General features: G+C 40.1%; 1 protein-coding gene across 9 annotated transcripts in view; it reads left to right on the top strand.

Moving 5' to 3' along the window:
- Cd44 (CD44 molecule (Indian blood group)) overlaps positions 1-20,548 on the top strand; it is an 88,628-nt gene that overhangs the window by 56,542 nt on the left and 11,538 nt on the right. For 3 of the 9 annotated variants that reach the window (XM_032903803.1, XM_032903798.1, XM_032903796.1), the window contains 9 exons: positions 878-991; positions 1,449-1,565; positions 4,008-4,136; positions 5,564-5,689; positions 9,177-9,278; positions 10,936-11,025; positions 11,928-12,125; positions 14,707-14,775; positions 18,907-18,978. In XM_032903803.1, coding sequence (XP_032759694.1) covers positions 878-991; positions 1,449-1,565; positions 4,008-4,136; positions 5,564-5,689; positions 9,177-9,278; positions 10,936-11,025; positions 11,928-12,125; positions 14,707-14,775; positions 18,907-18,978 — 1,017 coding nt within the window. The remainder of the gene's footprint in view (positions 1-877; positions 992-1,448; positions 1,566-4,007; positions 4,137-5,563; positions 5,690-9,176; positions 9,279-10,935; positions 11,026-11,927; positions 12,126-14,706; positions 14,776-18,906; positions 18,979-20,548) is intronic. The other 6 variants (XM_032903800.1, XM_032903797.1, XM_032903801.1 and 3 more) reach the window with 6 other exon arrangements.

Below are 20,548 nucleotides of genomic sequence, written 5' to 3'. Positions count from 1 at the left end.
AAATAGAATTTGAAGGAAGTTGAACTTGCAAATAGCCTTTTCGCAATGTATATTGTTTCAGATTTTGTCAAAATGGATCCTTTTGCACCTTCTGTCCAAGGCTTCCTCTTTTGCATGCAATTGGGGCATTGGTGAACTAACATATCTTTGTTTTCCAGTGTGTTGGGCTGATGGTGGATGGTTACTTCTGGCTCCTTTCTATAAATGTATGCATATTGGTCCTCTTTCATTAGTTGTGAATGGCCTGCTTATATTATGTTCTGAATTCGGTGGGACTCTCACGGATGTTTAGAATATGTTCAGAAAAACGTAGCTGAGTCAAATGACTCTATAAAGTAGGCTTCTTCTAAAACCCGTCTGCAGGAAAGCTTTGGCTCTCATGGTTATTTCCCCAGTAAAATCACTAACACAATAGTGATTCCAATGTTAGAACTCAGCTATCAACTTCTTCAGCTTGAGGATCTACAGTTAGCATGACTGCCAGTGACTAATGGATGATGTGGAGTGTCAGGTGCAGAGGGTTTCTGCAATTTGCATGAGTGGGCAAAACTCTTCACATCTTGGTCATTATTGGTGGAGGGTTAGTGCTTTCAAAGCTGTTCTTCCTACTGCTACAACGTCCTGTCCTTGACTATTATATCCAGAAGATCTTATGTTCTAAACCCAAAGGCATACAATTTTAGAACTCAAAGGACATTGAGATACAAAGCCACATGATGGATAAAACTAAACTCTCTCCTCCATCCTTTCCACTCAACCATCTATACAGCCCTGTATAGATGAGCTGCTGTGTACCCTGCAGAAGAGACAAATGTACAAAGCAAGCAGTGAAGGCTCAAGAAATAACATTTCCTAATTGCCTCAATCATTATGACAGTTGCAACTACTCCATGGGTTTCTGCCCATACAAAACAGAACCAGGAACGGACCCAGTGGAAGCCAATCCATTCAAACCCAGAAGTGCTACTTCAGACAACCACCAGGATGACTGGTAATGAGTTATGCACACATCATTAACAATACTTTCTCTCAGAGCATATGATGCTGTGAAGGTCAAACCTTTGGATATGATGGGAAAATTAATTAATGCCTCATCACATATCCTTAGTGAACTTTCCACACAGGAGTCATTTATCAACCTTACTTCCTGGACATAAGGTATTTTATGTCACTTTGTTATAAAAATGAATATATCTGAATGGTTTATGGTTCTCTCTCTGACAAAGTGGCTATTCTGGTATAATAAGTGATATAAAAGAACTTTGTACCCCTTCACTTTCTCTTGGGACAGATTAGTGAAATCACTCAGATTTATTGAGAGTAAGTACTCAGAGATAGTGCTTAGGCATAGGACCTGCTGGTAGATAACATGTACTATAGTGGAAGAAATGGATTATTAAAGAGTGTTTGATTAAAAGTCACAGTGTACTTAACCGTCATTGCAACAGATATAGACAGAAACAGCACCAGTGCTCATGGAGAAAACTGGACCCAGGAACCACAGCCTCCTTTCAATAACCATGAGTATCAGGATGAAGAGGAGACCCCACATTCTACAAGCACAAGTAAGAAGGATGATGCACTGAAGTTCTGGTACCCAAGTTATCAGAGATGTTGTTTAGCTGTTGGCCACATCCTTTGTGTCTGCACAGTAAATTTATCTGCAGAGCCTGAAAAGGACCATTTTTAAAAATAAGGAAGAAAGATGCCAAGTTGTCAGATTTTCCAAGAGACAAGAATGTTTGCAAAGTAGATGTGAGATGCTGGTTTTCTGTTAATGGTTCCTGTTTTGGTAGTTGTTGTGTGCTTTTGGAAATGTGTGATGCGAGTGTGTCCTTCAGGTATTTAGTGTGGGATCTTGGAGGAAAGCTTCCTGAGTGAGCAGATCTTTAAAACCTTCATCTTCTCTGTGGTACAATGGAACCCCTCTGTCCTTGGTGGAAAGTCCGTGGCTCATATAGTCTCTTTTGAACTCTAAGCTACCTACTTCTTTTGTTTAAAATACTCAGGGCAAGTTGAGAAAGGTCCTGATGCTCCTACTGTTCTTTCTGCTTATAGACAAATAGCTCAAGTTTTTAAAAAACAATCTCATGTTTCATCAATGGATTGTGAACCTAGGATAAGAAAACAAAGAAAAGAAAAAAGGGAAATGTACTCATCTTTCACCTGTATCTCAGAAAAATGCCTAATAATTTGAAATACAACTGATCCTTGAGGCAATATCTTGTAGCATTTTTAAAATTATGAGTCAACACCATTGTTATATACTTGAACATTCTTAAAGGGGAAATATAAGAAACAGCTACTTAGAAACCAAAGAAGCATACCTTCTTGGCTTTTTGGCTAAGATCAAGAAACCAAAGAAGCTTAGGAAGTCCTGGTTTGATGAATGTGTTCACAGAGAGTCAAGGAAAAAGGTTGAACTATGAGTTAATAATTCCTGAGCATTGTACTGAATGACAGACATTCTTTACTCCAGTAAAGTTGATATATGCATAAAGATGAAGGGTTGAGCTAACCAAGAAGTAGCCTGTTGAAAAAAGGAATAGAGAGAAAACATGTTTCTTAGGAATCTGACCCATTCCAGTCTACTCTGAAGTCTATTGGAAATCTTATCAATTAGTGTAAAACATTTTCTCTTAAGAAGAATGCTAATCAAGAAACTTGGAACTAAGGTATATAACGTCAAAATATGATGGTCAAGGGACATTCTTACTAAGAAAATTTGAGAATACAGATATAGTCACCAAAAAGAAGTTGCCATTAATGTTTGCAAAAATCCACATGACTTCATTAAGGGGACACCACAACTTCTAGAAAAGAGTCAGCCCTTACGGTATACAGTCGAAGTCCTCTGTTTTACTAACACATTTCTGACTGTTCTGAAAATGCCAGGGCATGAAGAATCATACAATTATAATATATTTGTATATATTTGTATGAGAGGTGATAATGTGAATGTAGACATTTGTGTATGTTTGGGAGCACACACATGTGCTTAATTACTAAGTCACACACATCATTTCCTAAGATAAGTGAATTTTGTTAAGACACAAAGTTCATTTGGTTTGGCAATTTATAGGATCTAGCTTTCCTGATGAATCAGAAATTTGCCAGGAGCTGTTACAGATGAAAATGTCAGTGGCTTTCTGGCTTTTCCAGGAAGCACCCTGATGGGATTTTATCCCAGTCATCTTGACTTTTTAAAACACTGCTTGAAAGGTTAAGCCTGTCTGATACTGTTATTATTTATATAATTCCCCAACTGGCTAGAATAGTTTTTTCTTCCACTGAATTAGCTTTGTTAAGAAGAGATTTTAGCAATTAAAAAGGTCCCTAGACAATCACATTGCAGATTAGTGTAGTAACATCCCAGGCATCCCGTCAGTGTGCACGCCAGCCGTTTCTGCTGAGTGTTATTGTAGATTATGTAGCCTGTTTGCAAAGGTTTCCTATTACAATAGTGCTGTGAATTGTTATATAACACGTTTTTCTCTGGCAAAATCACCCAGACACAGAGATTATTCAGAAGTTCTCTCTGGTAGAATATGTAAAGCCATAGACACTATTAAATCAGGAATAATACTGAGACTTCAAAACTCACAGGTTATGGTCTAATCCTGACTTTGTGCTACTCCGGGTATATGATTTTTCAGAAAATGAATCATATTTTTTTCATCTGGAAAATTAGCAGATTGGGTATTGTAGTTTTAGAATCTGCCTTTCAGAATTTAGTAACTCATCCCCTGGTTGCTGTTATCTTTTTCTACATCTATATATCTGTGTGTGTGTGTATGTATGTATGTATGTATGTATGTATGTATGATCGATCTATCTATCTATCTATCTATCTATCTATCTATCTATCTATCTATCTATCTATCTACCTACCTACCTACCTACCTATCTATCTATCTATCTATCTCTACCTGTAATATAGAAAGACATACCCGAGGGCTTGTTAAGAACCTGGTCAATACAGCTTACCAACATCATTCTCCTCTCAGCCTGGGCAGCTCCTAATAGCACAGCAGAAGAAACAGCTACCCAGCAGGAGAAGTGGTTTGAGAATGAATGGCAGGGGAAGAACCCACCCACCCCAAGTGAAGACTCCCATGTGACAGAAGGGACAACTGGTAATGGAGGGTTTCACAATGTGGGTGGAATCTACCTTCTGAGTTCAGTGCTGGACATTGAAGATATTGCACACAAAGACACTGATGAAAGTGTCTGATTCTTAATACATCATGTTGAAGTAAACATATATCCAGAATCTAAAGGTTCCTAACAAGCTACCTGGTCAGGCAGCGATAGAGGCACACAAGAACTAGTTAGTCTATACAAATGTCTTCCTGATTTGAGGTATCAGTGAGACAATGGCAGAGCTCCTATCCAATTAAAATCCCCTTTCAGCTTTGTAAAAATCATTCACTATGTAACAAGACTCTGCTTTTTCCTTATATTTATATGAAACACTAGGCTTATAAAAATTTTGTCAAAAGCCTAATGTTGGGGGATTGGATCCAAGCATTACAAGAAAAAAAGGACACCTGTGTGAGGTCATCAAATCTTTTGTTCTTACCTGTTTGAGTAGTACATAACTCCTCAAATGTACTACAGTTTAATCACATTTACAAGTAAGCCATCTTCTCTATTCTGCAACTGTGGGGTTGTGGGAATTAGACTTAAATTTTCTCATCTCTGAAGGATGCTGGCTGATGACATGTCTCTGCAAGCTCTGGTGCATGATTCTTTTGTCTGGATGATTAAGCACTGGGATTCACTCTGCCTTGCAAAGGGTGTGAATCCCATGTTATAACTTGGTATCAGTGGGAAATATCTCAGTGTTTCCATCTGCAATATAGAATCTGATGCATAATTTCTTTGCAGTGCATGGCAACTTCTAAATGAATCATTAGTAGAACAGCATGCTTGGTGACTAGTTCCTTGGTGTGTTTATTTCTAAGGGATGTGATGGTAATCTTTCTTCCTATACTGCTACAGTGGCACAGAATGGAACAAAGGCATAAACCATGTGGCCACCCACGTGCCACTTCTCATTGTAGGAAGACAATGCTTCTAATGGATTCCCTCTGTGCTTTTGTGATGAGTACCGCTTTCATGCTCATCACTTGGGAAACGATTAGCTATGTCTTCTGTATATCACTGCCAGCTCATTGTGCATTTCGCTGTGGGATGTGCTTGTCTCAGAGTGACATCATGCACTTGAGCTCTTACGCCTCTTCTTTAGGAGACTGTGGCAGCATGTGTCGAGCATTACTTCATCTTCCCTTGATGCCTATAACGTATCCTCTATCCATCACAGCACATGTTAATGCTATGCTTCCTCCAGCTCACATGCTGGTGACCAGAAAACAAACATAAATGAAGTCAAACCTGGGAAATATCCTAAATTGATGCAGCTCTTTGTCCTCAGTACTGGAAAGCCATTCCCATTATCAACTTTAGAAAATAAAGTCTTTTTGAAAAAGTCAGTCTATATATCCCTGACCAAATGCCAATTAACATTTTGACAATTGTTTGAACTGCATGGTCACAACAGCCTCAGCCCACAACAACCATCCAAGTCAAAGAATGACAACACAGAGTCAAGAGGACGTTTCATGGACCGATTTCTTCGACCCAATCTCACATCCAATGGGACAAGGTCATCAAACAGAAAGCAAGGGTAATCGCCTCTGAGACTTTGCAATGATTGTGTTTCTTAGAATCATCTAAGTGCCTTTCCCTTTGAAATGTGGCATTGATTTTTAGTTCGGTTTACTTTCCTAAACACCCTCATGTGTCTTCAACAATAAGGTTGCTGATACAAGTTGGGATGGAGTGGGTAAATTCATCCATTTACACACACAACTCTATTTGGAGAGGGGAGAATTTGGCAGAAAGATTAAGAGACAGTTAATCTTAGGCTGACAAGAGTAGAAGTTATTTCTCCTAAGGGAGAGGTGGGTTATTTCTTACTTTAAGATGGTCTTCAATTCTTGATGATCTTTCTGCCTCAGTCTCCTGAGTGCTGGGATTGTATATAGTATCTTGCCTTTGAAGTCCAAAGATTTCAAAAGAAACGACAAATAATGGATTCAGTGACTGTCTCCATTATAGATTCAAAGATAAATTTTGGTTTTGGTAGAGAAATTCAAGTGGTTAAAAAAGTTGATGAGTAGTTAATGTGAATAAAGAACTTAATGACTCCGAAAACTTTAAAGCTATTTATTCTTGCCTCATTATTGAAGGATGTAGGATTTAGACCATTCTTGGTCCTTCTTGAGTGGCTGTGATTTTAGTGAATAGACAACTCATACACAAGACAAGCACAATTAAGCAATTTTTTAAAAAAAATATGAGTTGTAATTTTGCAAGATAGAAAAGTTGCAAATTATTTCACTTATTTTTACATTTAAGAGAAAATTTCCTTCATTGTAACAGCAGCTGCCTGTTTGGCAGAAATATCAAGAATTGATAGTCTCTGCCCTTTCAGGATTCAGCAAATGGAAGACTTTGTTTCTACTACACTCATGAGTAGAGTCATTTGTTGTTTTATTTGTTTGTTTGTTTGTTTTTTAAAATATCCTTATCAGAAATGTACCATTCTAAAAATAACCAGTAGAGGGATACATTTTTTCAGAGACATTTCATTTAGATGTATTTTCTGGATATAAATTGCCAGCCTTATACTGTACATATGTTTGAATTGAAATTCATCCTCATGATTCAGTGAACAAATAATTCCATATTGGGTAACTAAAAATTATCTCCAAAGTAAAACAAAGGCTTGCATAGTTTTCTTTTTTTAGACATACTATCTTATCCTAATATTAGTGAGCAGACACTCTGTAAAAAGCCATGTATGGAGACATACAATTAAATTTGTAAGGCATCATGGAGACATAAGGATGTGTCATCCATATTTACACTTGAGAGAAACTTAAAAGTCAGCTGACAAAAGAAAATGTTTAATAGCATAATAGATCTGACAACATGAGTTGTACCATCAGGCAGTAAGAAGTAGAAAAGTTCATAGTTTCAATAATGAACACTAAAGAAATTTAGAAGATCCTGCACTTCCTGGAGACTATTAAAGAACAAAGGATTTAATATGATTTTGGGGGAAAAAAGGCAAAAACCTAGGCAGTCAGAAAAAGGAAGTAAGGTGGAGAACTTTTTGAAAAGGAGATTGACTCATTGTACTGATCCATAAAGGAAGAAAAGCCAAGGGATACATGTACTTCACCATACCTGGATAAATGTGGCCTAAAAGGGAAGAATGTGTTTAAATGGCCAGGCTGGGACTATTATGTTAGATTACTAAAGCACCACAGGCAAGACTAAGCACACAGTTTTATGTGCTTAGCTTCTGGAGGTGGGGCTCCATAGAGACCCCTGGTTAAACAAACAAAACAAAACAAAACAAAACAAAACAAAAGAACTCCACAGTCATTATTAAGTTTCCAACATGATTGCATTCAATAAGTAAATACATCAAGAAAAAGATGTTAGGTCTCCTATGTAGTCCAAATCTCCAGAAATGAGTTCGAGTTGAGTTACAGGAGGATTTCTGGCAGTTAAATAAAAGCCAGCATTCCTCAGGAACTTTTGAGTTCCCATTCGACAAAAGGAGTCATTTTCCTTAACTCCAGCAGAAGGGACATATGGCTCTCCATTGACATACACCTGTGTCTACATGTCAAAGCCCATGCTGGCCTCCACGTACCTCTTACAATATGTCAAAGCCTGTATCCCAGTCCCCTGGCCCTTCCCTCCCCCCAGCTACTCACTTTGCTAATACCATGCTATTCTCTACTGTTCTCACACTCTTTTCTCTCAGTTATGTTCCATTCTCTATCTCTTTCTACCTCTCTATCTACACCATTCTCTCCCACTCTCCACCTTTCCTAGCCTTGACCATACCCAATCTGATGGCCATGTTCAGACTACTTCTTTATTTCTCTGCTCTGCACTCTTCCAGATGCCTCTGGATAGTCTCTCCCTCTCTCTCTCTCCTCTCATATCTACATTACAAATCGTAACCATATCATGGACCTGTCACATCAGCAGATTCTTTACTGTGCCTCACATACACAAAATATAGTTAGCCCCCATCACACAGCGACATGATAGTTCTCGAAGAATTTTACTTATAAAAGGAAAAACGAACAAGAGAGGATGCAGGCCTTCTGTAGACAAGGTCTTTCTGGCTGGATGTCCATTTGAAATTTTGATCGTGGGTAACTGGCCTTTGTTCTTTGAAATCTGGATCATAGAATTGGCCAGACGCTTTTCTCTAGCATAGATCTTGTCTGTTTTTGCTATCAGCATGCAAAGACCCAAGATGGGTGCCCATATCCCAGTGCTTTCAGAGGAAGTGGTGTGGGTGGATTGAGTAAAGTGTAGAGTTAGAAGCATTGATGCTCTTCAATTACTTCAATAGGAACTGCTTGGTCCCTATTTCACTCTGAACTTGTTATAGCCCAATAGATCTGTGATAACCATCAGAAAAAGCAGCCTTTTTAATTACTTCAGGGAGGTTTTCACACTACTCAACACTATAATCAGAATTCTCAAGATGCTTCTTGCTTTCATTTATGAGGAGAATGATTCTTATTTGTCCATGGGCACTTCCTGTTGTCTCCACCTAGATATATTGGGTAATGTGTATATGTATTTTGTGTGTTTATTTTGTGAAATAAAAACAAAAGAGACAAAAAGGGAAACAAGGGAAGGTACTGTCTGTTTGAAAACTTTTTATTGTTGTTGTTTTGTTTCATTTGGCCTGGTGAGCAGGAGATGACAAAATGATGCTTGTGCGTGTTATTCAGTTCCATGTCTGACTATGCTTGTCTATCTTAGAAACATGGGTTATGTTTCTGTCCCTTTGCAAAGACCATGAGCCCCGTTGTGTGTTCATTTAACTTCCTTTCAGACTAAGCAAAAGAAACCAACAAATAAATGTGATAGCTTTCAGGTAACTCTGCCCTAAAATGAAAACCACTTATATCCTGTGATATTCTTGAAGAAACAATCATTTGTCCCAATTCTGGACATGTGAACCTGTTCTTTCCTCTCACCAGGCTAAATGCAAACATTACTTGGCTAAATGACTCAGGTCATTTCCCAGCATAGGGAATATGGCAATAACATCAATTTGATTCCTTCAGATACAGACTCCAGTCATAGTACAACCCTTCAGCCTACTGCGGCTCCAAATACCCATTTGGTGGAAGACTTGAACAGGACAGGACCACTTTCAGCGACAACTCGTAAGGATAATGACACACAGCCCTTTTGTTGACCTGTCTATCTACTTCACATCTTGCTCATATTGGTCAAGATGTTGCATTTGGTGGTGGAATGGTGGCAGTCTTTGCTAGGTGGCTTAGCTCAGCCAGAGTCTGAGTCTGTTTCATTGTTGGCCTTTCTTCCACAGTATCTTATAACCTGAATGAATTTTCATCCAAGATCCACTCTAGAGTCAATGACCACATGGAAATGTCATTCATCTCCATTTTCCATCTCTAACTAGTCATGTGACACTGAAGACCATCACTGGTAGAGTGGCGTCTCTGTGCTTTACCTGATTCTTTTTGATTCCTACCCTTCTTCCAGGCCAGGTAGAAGAGATGCTGCTTTTGTGGTTGTGTAAAGACATATGAGGGCCAGATCTTATAGTGAATAGGGAAATCGAGTTTAGCCTTGAGAGGAGGGGTGAGGCATGTTGTTGATAATTGACCAAGGTGGAGGAGTTGCTGGAATCAAAAAGAACCATTTGCTAACATCTTTTTCTATCGTTAAACGCCTGCTAGGAAGAAATAGGAACATTTTTGTACTCTTAATTTTCAACATATTTTTAAGAATCTATAAAGACCAACCTGAAGCCATTCATAAATTCTTGGCAGAATATCAAAGAAATCCCAAATTAAGAAGACTTCATTTCCCTGCTTGCTACACATAATGGCCAGAGCCCTTTATAGGAGCCCTTCAGGTGTAGGAAAAATGCCAGCAGGCATGTGTTGATTGTCATCAATGTAAATAGCACTGTGTTAGGCATCAAAGGAGGCATAAAGAAGTCTATAAATGGCCCTTGCCAATGCATGACTTGTATTTCCATTTTGTGTTACTGTTGGCTTTTTTTCTGATGTTGGCTTTGGGATTCAGTGAATGTCTCTCTCCTGGTTATATTTGTTTGGTGGTGGACATGGCTGATGGGTGTGTTTTATGGGACTTTTGCACCTGCACTTCAGAGGTCAGTGTCTTTCTTGGAAGAACACAAAAGAAAAGAACTCAGAATAGTCAAAGTGATTTCAGATATGGGCAGTGATTCAATCTCAATTTAATCTGTATCACTGAAGGCCCTGTGTTTGCCCAGGGAAGCATTTACTCAGGGCAGTGAAGAGAATCCCTGCTACAGGGGAGACCACAGCCCTACTAAAAAAGTAGTAACTCAAATGCAATGCTCTCTATAAGGGAATCATGTATTTCCTCATAAAGTTACTCTAAGTTCATTGATAGAGATGAGCTTTTTCTTTTGTGTCCACAGACACTACATAGCAACATTTTCCTTATAGTCTAACTTCTAGGCAATCTTTATGGTTGAGGGAAAACTGAAATCACAGCCCCCATTTCCATGTCTCTGTGATCTTTGTTTCTGGGATCCTTGCTGCAGCTGGGTCAAGGTAGTCTAGGGAAGGCCATATTTGGGCTTGAGCTTCAGATTGGAACTTCACTGAGGGGCAAAGAAGCTAACTAGGGACAAAATATAATCTTTCTGTATCTTTGCATCAATCAGCAGATGATGAAAGGCACACATATCATTCTCCCCTTGTATCTGTCCATCTGATATTCTATAGCCAGACCGTCCATGTAAGACCATGTGTTAAGGTTTCTAATTAACAATGGCTTCATCCCTCATTGAAACAGCACAGAGTCATTCTCAGAACTTCTCTACATTACCTGGAGAGCTGGAAGAAGACGAAGACCATCCAACAACTTCTGTTCTGCCATCTAGCAGTAAGGATCATAAAGTACAACTGGCTTTTAAGCAGAAATCAAGATGTTATGGGTACTTTGTGGTATCTTTGGTGGTGGTCCTTGTGCAGTATCTTTGGATCTTCGGTGGTGGTGCTTTGTGGTATCTTTGGTAGTGGTACTTTGTAGACCCTTTGGTGGTGATACTTTTGTGTTATCTTTGGTGGTGATACATCTATTGCCTGCTTTTATACATTATTTTTGATCAAAAGTTATGTCTGGTGGTGGTCTCTGATTCTTCTGCTTTATAGACATTTTAGAAGCCATCGTACGAACTTTTCTGCTGAATTTTAAAGGTATTAGATTAGTAACTTGGTTTAATAATGATTGTTTCTGGAAGATTTCTTTGATAGCCTTTGAACTAATAATTTTTTCTGGTTTGTTTCTGGACCACAGCTCTGTGGTATTGGTGACTATGAAGAATGTCCTCTTAGCACAGAAAAGAAATTTAAGGCAGTAGACCCAGGTCTTTTGGATTTGAGCTTACTATTCCAGTTGCAGGAAGAATGGTCTCATCTTACCATCCAATGGTTTGTTTTTATACCCCTTCCTTAGAGGTAAATCCAATTGAGACAAAAAGGTCAAAATCCTCTAATAGCTGAGGTGAATTCAAGGTCACAATGGGATAACCACACACCCTTGATGACTCAGACAAACCTTGTAAGAAGTGCCTCTTCTGTGTAGTACGTAGTCACCAAAATCTCTCCTGTTGAATGCTATCTGGCTGGTGCCTTGCAAAACATTGCTTTTGCTTGGTACCATTTGCTTTTGGCCTTGGAGAACAAGTAGAAAGATGACTCGGCAACTTTATCTTCTGATGACAAGTGCCCAGTGGGTGGTGACCTTCCAGGTGTGGGCTTATCATTGACTCCACCTCCATGCAGCTAAGAGTGGTGCAAGAAGAGGTGGAAGTCTTCCCAGAGATACAACTACTTCACTGGAAGGCTACACCCCTCAATATCCAGACACAATGGAAAACAGGACTCTCTTCCCAGTGACCCCTGCTAAGACTGAGGTCTTTGGAGAAACTGAAGGGACTGTTGCTACTGACTCCAACTTTAATGTGGATGACTCCTTACCAGGTAATTTAGCCATATCTCATCTGGCTTGCTTCTCTGGAGAAACAACATATATTTTTCCTATTGTAGGGGATATTTTCTGTGCAGGCTGTGATTAGATTACTTTGTGCCATGGGGATGGTTTTCATCATTGGTCATCAATTATAGTGTCAGCAAACTTGGATTTATTTGAGATAAAATATGCTTCCATTTCCTGGTGTAGCATCCTTTCTTTTGTGATTTCATATGGTAGATGTTCTTGCTTTGTCTTTTCTTCATTCTATGATATATTAACTTGAACCATGTGAAACATATTTTGATGGAGGGAAATAGTTGAATATTAGCAATTTCATTCGATTCAGATAATATAGTCTGCCTTTTAGAAGCACTTTACTAAACATTCAGATAATTTTCATATACGGGTACCTTTGTTCTGAAATTACCTTTAATTGGTGATGGACTGATTGGTTTTAGTTTTGGTGATGGGTAGATATATAAACCTTTTCTATTTGTGGCGTGCTTCAAAATTTATGATTTACTATTCATGAACTGGGACCCTCAGTTTTTAATTGTAGTAGTAAGATATGACTTACTCAATTAAGTCTGACATGGACCCAGAATGAAACTTTTATCTCAAGTAAGAAATCCTCCCTACTTCTCTTCTTTATTTCTTTGTTTGTGTTAAGAAATAACACTATAGGAAGGAAAATCTGAAAGGGACCTCTGTGGCTAAGAAAATAGACACCTCGTTCCACTAGTTCCTGTAATCTGGGTACTTCCTACCATTCAATCACTGACACAATAAAGATGAATAAGTTTAAATATAAATATGTATACACATGCACATACACCTAATTTGTAGAAAGATCCTACCTCCTTCACTCTCCCAAAAGACAAAGATAAGAAAATGATCTCATGGGAATCCCATATGCAAAGCAGATGGAAATAGTGATGTTCTGATTGACAGAGCAAGGGAAAATCCAGGGTGTTATACACTTGGCACATTCCCTCTGGCTTCCCACTCTAGGGCTTCAAGAAAAGGTACTTTAAAAAAAGCAACCTCGGGGTTGGGGATTTAGCTCAGTGGTAGAGCGCTTGCCTAGGAAGCACAAGGCCCTGGGTTCGATCCCCAACTCCGGAAAAAAAAAAGAACCAAAAAAGAAAAAAGCAACCTCAGCAGTATTGGCAAGACCAAACCCCCTTACACTCTGAAAGCTTTTGGTTATTGTCCTTATTGACAAGCTTCTTTTCCTCATTAAAACCTCCAAGTACTATTGTTAGGTTCATGCAGAATGAATCAAAGGAGTGCCACAAACGTTCTCACGCTAAAATGGCCGTGCCATGCTACTTAATAGATTTGTATTTAAAATGACAATCTTAGATATAGTTTCTTAGGTGGTTTGCAGAATCTAATTGCTAGCAACTAAAACACTTACTATCAAATTAGTACTCCCATGTGCTGATCCCATCTGATAACGTAACAAAGGGCAATGGTGCCCAGGGCCATCCTTCAGTTCTTCGTGAAGTCAGTGATTAGTAAATGGTCTGATTCTCATCCCCAGTTTTAATCCAGAAGAATCACAAGCTGTGATTTTTGGATCATAAATATTTCTGCACACTGAACGTAAAGCACTGAAACATGCAGTGGCAGTTGTGGTGATGGGCCGGGTGAAGGTGATGGCTTTGGAAATGGTGATTTTGGTGGTGGGACTCTTAATGTGGTTTTTCATCAAGTACTGTGTGGTCTGTTATTACAACCCTTCTCCAAGGAACAAAATGGTCTCTCTGTAATAAAGTTATGTGCAAATAAACACAAGCCTATGTCTCTTAAGCAGGGATCACATACAGGGCATCTCACTGTATTCTCTATCTGGGCTCACTTGTAACGATCTTCACCAACTCTAGGAACCCTTGTTCTCTAGGTATGTTTTCTCCCATAAAGTTTGACCTTTGGATTTAAAACTAGCTGCTCTTGAGTTTGTCTCTACCTAAAGCTTTCTGGTGATGGATATTCGAGAAGAAGAGATCATATCATGATTGTTGACCACATGGGCTTAACTTTTTAAAGAAAACATGAATTGAGACTTCTTCTGGTACCCAACTTTTGTCATTCACCCCATTTCACTGATTTTAGTACACTTAGGTTTGACCTTTATTTTTTCACTTTGTGCCTTTGCCCTATTCATTCCTAAGATTCTTTTGTTTTAGATTCAAAGAAACCTCTTTTCCTGCCATATAGTCTGAGCCACAGTGCACCCATCTAAGTGATTAGGTGATACCCATTTAAGTTCTCCAGTATCACAATCCTTAGCCAAGCTGAGAAGTGTTTCATTCAAAACTCAGCCCTGTGAAAGAATCAGGGCTCTGCTCTTGGCTTTCTATCTACACAATACGTTTAGTGCTCATCCAGAATGCCCTGTGCCGCCTCAGTTTCCTTAATTTTGATTAAGGATCTACCCTGTTCATCAGTGTCTTAAAGGATGAGCAGTGCCTACTCTGTTGTTGTTAGCAGATAGTGGCTTTCTGAAAACACAACCAACGGAAAGGAGGATGACAGTGTGAATGGAGACACAATGTTAACTCTTTTCATTGCTTGTTATTCTAGGTGATGGAGACTCATCCATGGACCCCAGGGGTGGTTCCGACATGGTGACTCATGGATCCGAATTAGCTGGTGAGTTTAAAATGTTTAGTCACTGTTATAATCTCTGAACCTGATGATTGCTAATGAAGCATTCGTCAGTGTCCCTAGAGAATTGTTTCACACTTTTTAAAAACATGTATTTTCAGCCACAGGGAAGGCTTATTAAGTCACTTTCCTGGACCCCACCCCAAAGTTTCTGATTCAGTAGGTCTGGGATGGAGCCCAAGCATTTGTATTCCTAATAAATCCCCAGTCATCTTGATACTGCTGGGATGGGCACTATACTTAGACAACTAACACTCCAGCAAAAAAGCTTCCATGTGAAAGGGGCTGGAAGAGTTCAAGCAGTACTTCTCTGATAGCTAATTTTATGGCAACTTGACACAAGCTAGAGAAGGGAACCTCAATTGAGAAAATGTCTCCATCAGACTGGGCTGTAGGACGTTTTCTTAGTTAATAATTGACATGGGGTGGCTCAACTTGTAGGTGAGACCACTGCTCAGCTGGTGGTCCTGAATTCTATAAGAAAGCAAACTGAGTAAGCCACCAAGAGCGAGCTAGTAAGCTGGATTTTGCTCCATGGCCTCTGTACCAGCCTGCCTTCAGCCAGGTTTGGATTCCTCTTACCCCGCATTCCCTCGATGGACTGTGACACGTAAGCCAAATAAACTCTGTCATACCAAGTGGCTTTTGGTCATGGTGTTCATCACAACAATAGTGACCCTAACAAGGACAACCTCATTTAACACTGTCCCATTATGGAGTCAATAGGAGAGCTCTTTAAGCATAAAATAGCTTGGCTTTGATCCTCATTCCTCTACTTATACATTGAGCAAGATGATGACAGGGTCTGAGATTCAAGGTCCTGGCTAATAATCTGGAGATATTTTCATAGGACAACCTTTACAGGCCAAATAACAGGATAAATACCTGGAAAGTGTTTAGCATAAACCTGATAATGTAGCCAGCATTTCAGAATTTGCTGTGTGCCAGAAAGATTAAGCAAAGCGTTTCATTTCTACATTGAACTACATGGAACTGAGAGTTCTGCAGGGCGAGTGACCCCAATGCCAGGGAATTTAGAGCTCCTTTACTATTAGCATATCTAGTCACCTTGCAAACCATATAATACATGAAAACACTATTATCATCGTCTTATTACAGATGAGGAGACTGAGGTAAGAGGAAAGAGAGGTAAGAGGAGGGAAGCAACTTGCCAAGTTGATATGACCAGAGAATGGGGGAGCTAGCTTTCAAGCCTGGGGTCTCATATTGCCTCTCCTAAGCCCAGTCTGGAAGAAAATTCCATAATGACCATAATTACTGCCAGACATGCATTATTAAATAGACTGATCTTGGTCTCGACTCAGATCAAACCCTAGAAACATTACTCCAGGCAGCAATGTCTGACATGAGGCAAGCTCACTTCTCCCTAATGCTGGGCCTACAGAGATGCTGTCTTAGCACTTCCTTCTGTGAGTTCCTGATTATTACACATCTATGTGGTCCACAGGATCCAGGAATCCGTACAAATTAGGAACCTGTGCTGCGTGAGTTTGGGGCAAGCACTGCCTCTAGAGTTCAAGTGAATCTGGGGATGGGTATTTACACGGTGGCTTTGATAACAGCTCTTAAATGTAGGGCTTCTGGGTTGTAGGGCTCTTTAGAAATTATCCTAAAATAGAGAGTGGTGTTTCAATCTCACCAGAGTCTTTAGCATACTTAGTCTTCCCAGCTTTAGTTTCCTTGTTAGTAAAGAAAAACCTCAAGTAACCGAAGTTTTGTGTAAAAGTCAAGGTATTGAGAGAGTAAGAGATTACTGTTTGAAGGCACAGTTTCCAAAGCCAAGAGATTCCTTACGACTGTGGGTGTGGCCTGTGGAGCAGCAGAGATTGCATACAGAAGCTTGCTGGAAGTGCCTAATCATGCCCCATCCAGAGAGATACAGGATGAGGGTCTGAGCTATCCAAAGCCCCTCCCCTTCAGCTGATCTGTGTGCTCCACTCTCTGCTGCCTTTCTCACAGTTGAGGCCAACTGAATGATCTCCATGCCCATGTCTGGGGTTGGGCCACATTTCCAAACTGGTGTGTCCAGTGCCTGGCTTTGTAGAACTTGTTCTTCAGGCCTTTTTTTTTTTTTTTCCCTGGTTGGATTTATGGAGCTCTTGGGCACAAGGGAAGCCTGCTGTCTGGGCTCTCGGGCTTTTGCTTGAAGTGAGAATCAGGTGGGTGGGAACTGGTCTTTTTCCTTTGGCTCCTGTGCAGGTGTCTATTGTTCAAACAGGAGGCTTCATCTTGTGCACACACCTAGATCTTTCCTTGCTGGGAGCACTTCTTTGGAAAACGAAAATAAATAGATTATGATCTATTAATGGCCTCCTTTTCAAATATCAAAGGCTGTTATGAGTCAGACAAGAGAGACCGGTGGGAGTGACTATACCTTTACAATGGTTTTCAAGGCCAAAGTTCTCTGGTTTGGAGGGCTGATATGCCATGACTTGTGCATACAAAACCTGCCAGTTGCTCAGGACCCTAACAGGTGGGTAGAAAAATTGCCTTGGACTCTTTTGAGATCTGTGAAGGAGAGGCCGCTCTCAGAATAGGTTGAGGTCTGTTGAAACAACACACATGTTACTTGGCTCTGTTTTGTTTGCTCTTTAGCAAATGCACCAAACTACACAAGAGTCTAAAGTTTGACCCTCTCAGATATTTTCCTTTAAGCCCAGCTATCCTGGCCAATGGGCTAAACAAACAATCTTGCCTCGGCTTTTCTCTCCTTGGTGGCCTTCAAGATTCCAGGACAGGTTGCTGTTTAGTGGCAAGGAGTAAAGGAAGAAAGGAAACAGAAAACCAAGACCTTTCTTTTTAGATGTGGTGTCTTCCTTGTTTTGAAAAGGCACCTGGGCTCTTTGAGATTGTCTTCTCAAAATGCTTCTTCGCAAATTTTGGGCCTTTTGTTCATTTCTTTATTTTGCCTTTTGATAATAGAAAGCATTCATTTTTCTAACGTTTCACTGCATTAACATAGACTCTAATAACCTATTTATAGGCAGAAAAAGACAGTGCAAACCCCCCTTCCCCCACACCATGGCAAAAGTAAATTGGCATTCACTTCAGTACCTACGACGTTCATCCTAGTTTGCTTTTCCGTTGCTGTGATAAAGGCTTCACCAAAGTAACTTGGGGTGGGGGTAGGGGAGGTCTATTTGGCTTTCATATCCCAAGTCATAGTACACTAAGGAAAGTCAGGGCAGGCACCTGGAGGCAGACACTGAGGCAGAAGCCATGTAGGAATGCTTCTTGTAGCTTGCTCTCCATGGACTGCTCAGCTTGAATTCTTATTCCGCCCAGGACCACTTGTCTGGGGTGGCACTACCCTGGTGAGCTGGGTTCTGCCATATCAATCATCAAGAAAGTTCAGCCACAGATTCACTCATCTGATGGAGCATTTCCTCATTCAAAATTCCCTCTTTACAGATGACTTGGGCTTGCTTGTATCAAGTTGACAAAAACTGACCGGCACAATTTGCATGTGAATTTTAGACTAACTTTGGACTTTCTGAGGCATATAAATACATTAGGGATACTATTAAAATGAAGATGTTGTTTCTAGAGGTCTTGAGTGCTGCTTGAGATTTTTTTATTCATAGCAAGCTACCTAGTGAGGGGGTACTGTTCGTCTATGGTATGTACCACCGTTTGTAGAACTAGTAATACATACAACTACTACGTCATATACCTCTTTAAGTCTCTGTAAGATAACAGTGAAGTGGTTTCTGTTATGATCCTCACTTTAAATGTGAGAAAACAGAGAGTTAGAGATAATGACTTGGCCAGTCACAAGTTGCTAATAAGAGGCAGAGTTAGGACCTAAACCCAGGGTTGACTAGCTCTGGAGTTCAAGTTCAAACACTCCCCATCACTGTTCCTTGAGACAAAAATAACATTTGTAAGCTTTAGCTTAGTCACGGTGAACTTTCTTGGGAGGTGAGGAGAGATGATATCTTTTGCCTAACACTTTATAACCATCTGTATCTTGGATCCATTTATAGCTACTAGTGAGGCAGTGGTTGGAGGGTAGCCCAGCACAATGCTGTGTAAGGAACTCCTGGGTATATATTCCAAACTTGGGCTGAAAGAGCTTGTTGCTTTTCCCCTTAGGACACTCAAGTGGGAATCAAGACAGTGGAGTGACCACAACTTCTGGTCCTGCGAGGAGACCTCAGATTCCAGGTGAGTTTCACACCATGCGGCAAACATTAGATAATTACAGCAAGATTCTCAGAATGTCCTAGACAAGACCTCATCGATGCACATCCGGTTCCCCTCTGCAAGCTTAGGTATAAATAAAAATACTCCAGTCTCCCTGTAGTCCTCTCTGTTTTCCCTTTTAGGTACCCATTAGAAAGATGAGCTCACATTGAGGCTACCTCAAAGAACTGATGCTTTCAGTTACTTAAGCATTTTCCCCCATGAACGATGGATCACCCAGAGGACCCCATGGTACACCCAATCCCTTCAAAGCTCAACCCAGTTTCCCCTATATTTCTGGGACTGAGATGCAATGTGTCATTCTCTTGCATTGGCAGTCAGGGAGGAGATGCTGATTATCTGGGCTGGCTGGAGTGAAAACATTCTTCCAGTCCTCAAATTACTCTTCCTTGAGGGACAGTCTGCTAATGCAGCCAGAGGAAACGTTTTATAAAGTTTACACATGCAGGGAGGGAGCTTTGACATCTGGCTGTCCCATGCTAAGGGATTTAGCATTTGATGCATTGTCTTCTTTTAGCTTGGGGTTGAAAATAAGTATGTGTAAAGGGGTGGGGGTGGGGGGAAGTCCACAAAGGAAGTTTCCCTTAATGTTCTAAATTATCCTTTTAACCCTTTCTTCAGAGGGCTCCTTTGTCTCAAATTATTGACCACCTGAGGAGGCAGGAGTACAAAGAGGGAGTGGACGTTCAGGGAGGAGTGGGCAGGGGATGGCAGGCTGAATTCAAGCTGGAGAATTCATCTCAGTCTAGTGAGAAGGAATGTGGACTTCTCAGCACTGAAGGCCAGGCAGGGTGAGGGGAGGAAGAACAGAAATGACATCTTCCTGAAAGTGTCCCTGCTTCCTTGAAGTGAACCAAAGGGGATACACAGTCTGAAGTAAGAGGAAAGTGAGACTTCCAAGGAGAACAGTGGCTGACAGACCCCTGGTTTTCTTCCTTTTTAAGCCTTCATTTACCACACACATCTGCAACTGAATCATACAACTTGTCCATCCTGTTGAAGCCAGAGTTTAAAACATGCGCATAAGATTGCATCAATCCACAAGTGGTACACGATTATCCAGTAAACTTTAGAAACTATAGCTTAGAAAATGGATGGAAATACCAATCACTTCCTGTATCTCATTACCCATACGTGTTAAAGCTACAGTATTAATTGATATTTTTCCTAATATTGTTTTCAAAGTAATTTATTTCCAAACTGCCACATATGTTGTTTGGCTAATATTTTCTGCCTGTCAGTTCCACTTTCCATGTCATTAAGTACCTTTCCCTTGAATTATGAAGCACATAACAAAAATGTATGAATCCTGATCTGTTTATTTAATCCCTCACCATTGGACATTAGGTTGGCTTCAATTTTTATTGGTATAAAGCAATATAATGGAGGGAATTGTTAAAGCTAACTTTGAGATCCTCTAGCTTTTCAGAAGTGTACATGCTAATCAAAAAGCATGAGTAATTTGGAGTCTGTCGTCAGTGGAGCTGAATGACTGAAATGAGTAGACTGTGCCTCCCTTTTTCTATCCTTA

This window comes from Rattus rattus, chromosome 5 (genome assembly GCF_011064425.1).
Source record: "Rattus rattus isolate New Zealand chromosome 5, Rrattus_CSIRO_v1, whole genome shotgun sequence".
In the NCBI taxonomy this organism is placed as follows: domain Eukaryota; kingdom Metazoa; phylum Chordata; class Mammalia; order Rodentia; family Muridae; genus Rattus; species Rattus rattus.
Note: the sequence above shows the minus strand (reverse complement) of the source record. Positions and strands in the feature narration are given on the sequence as shown.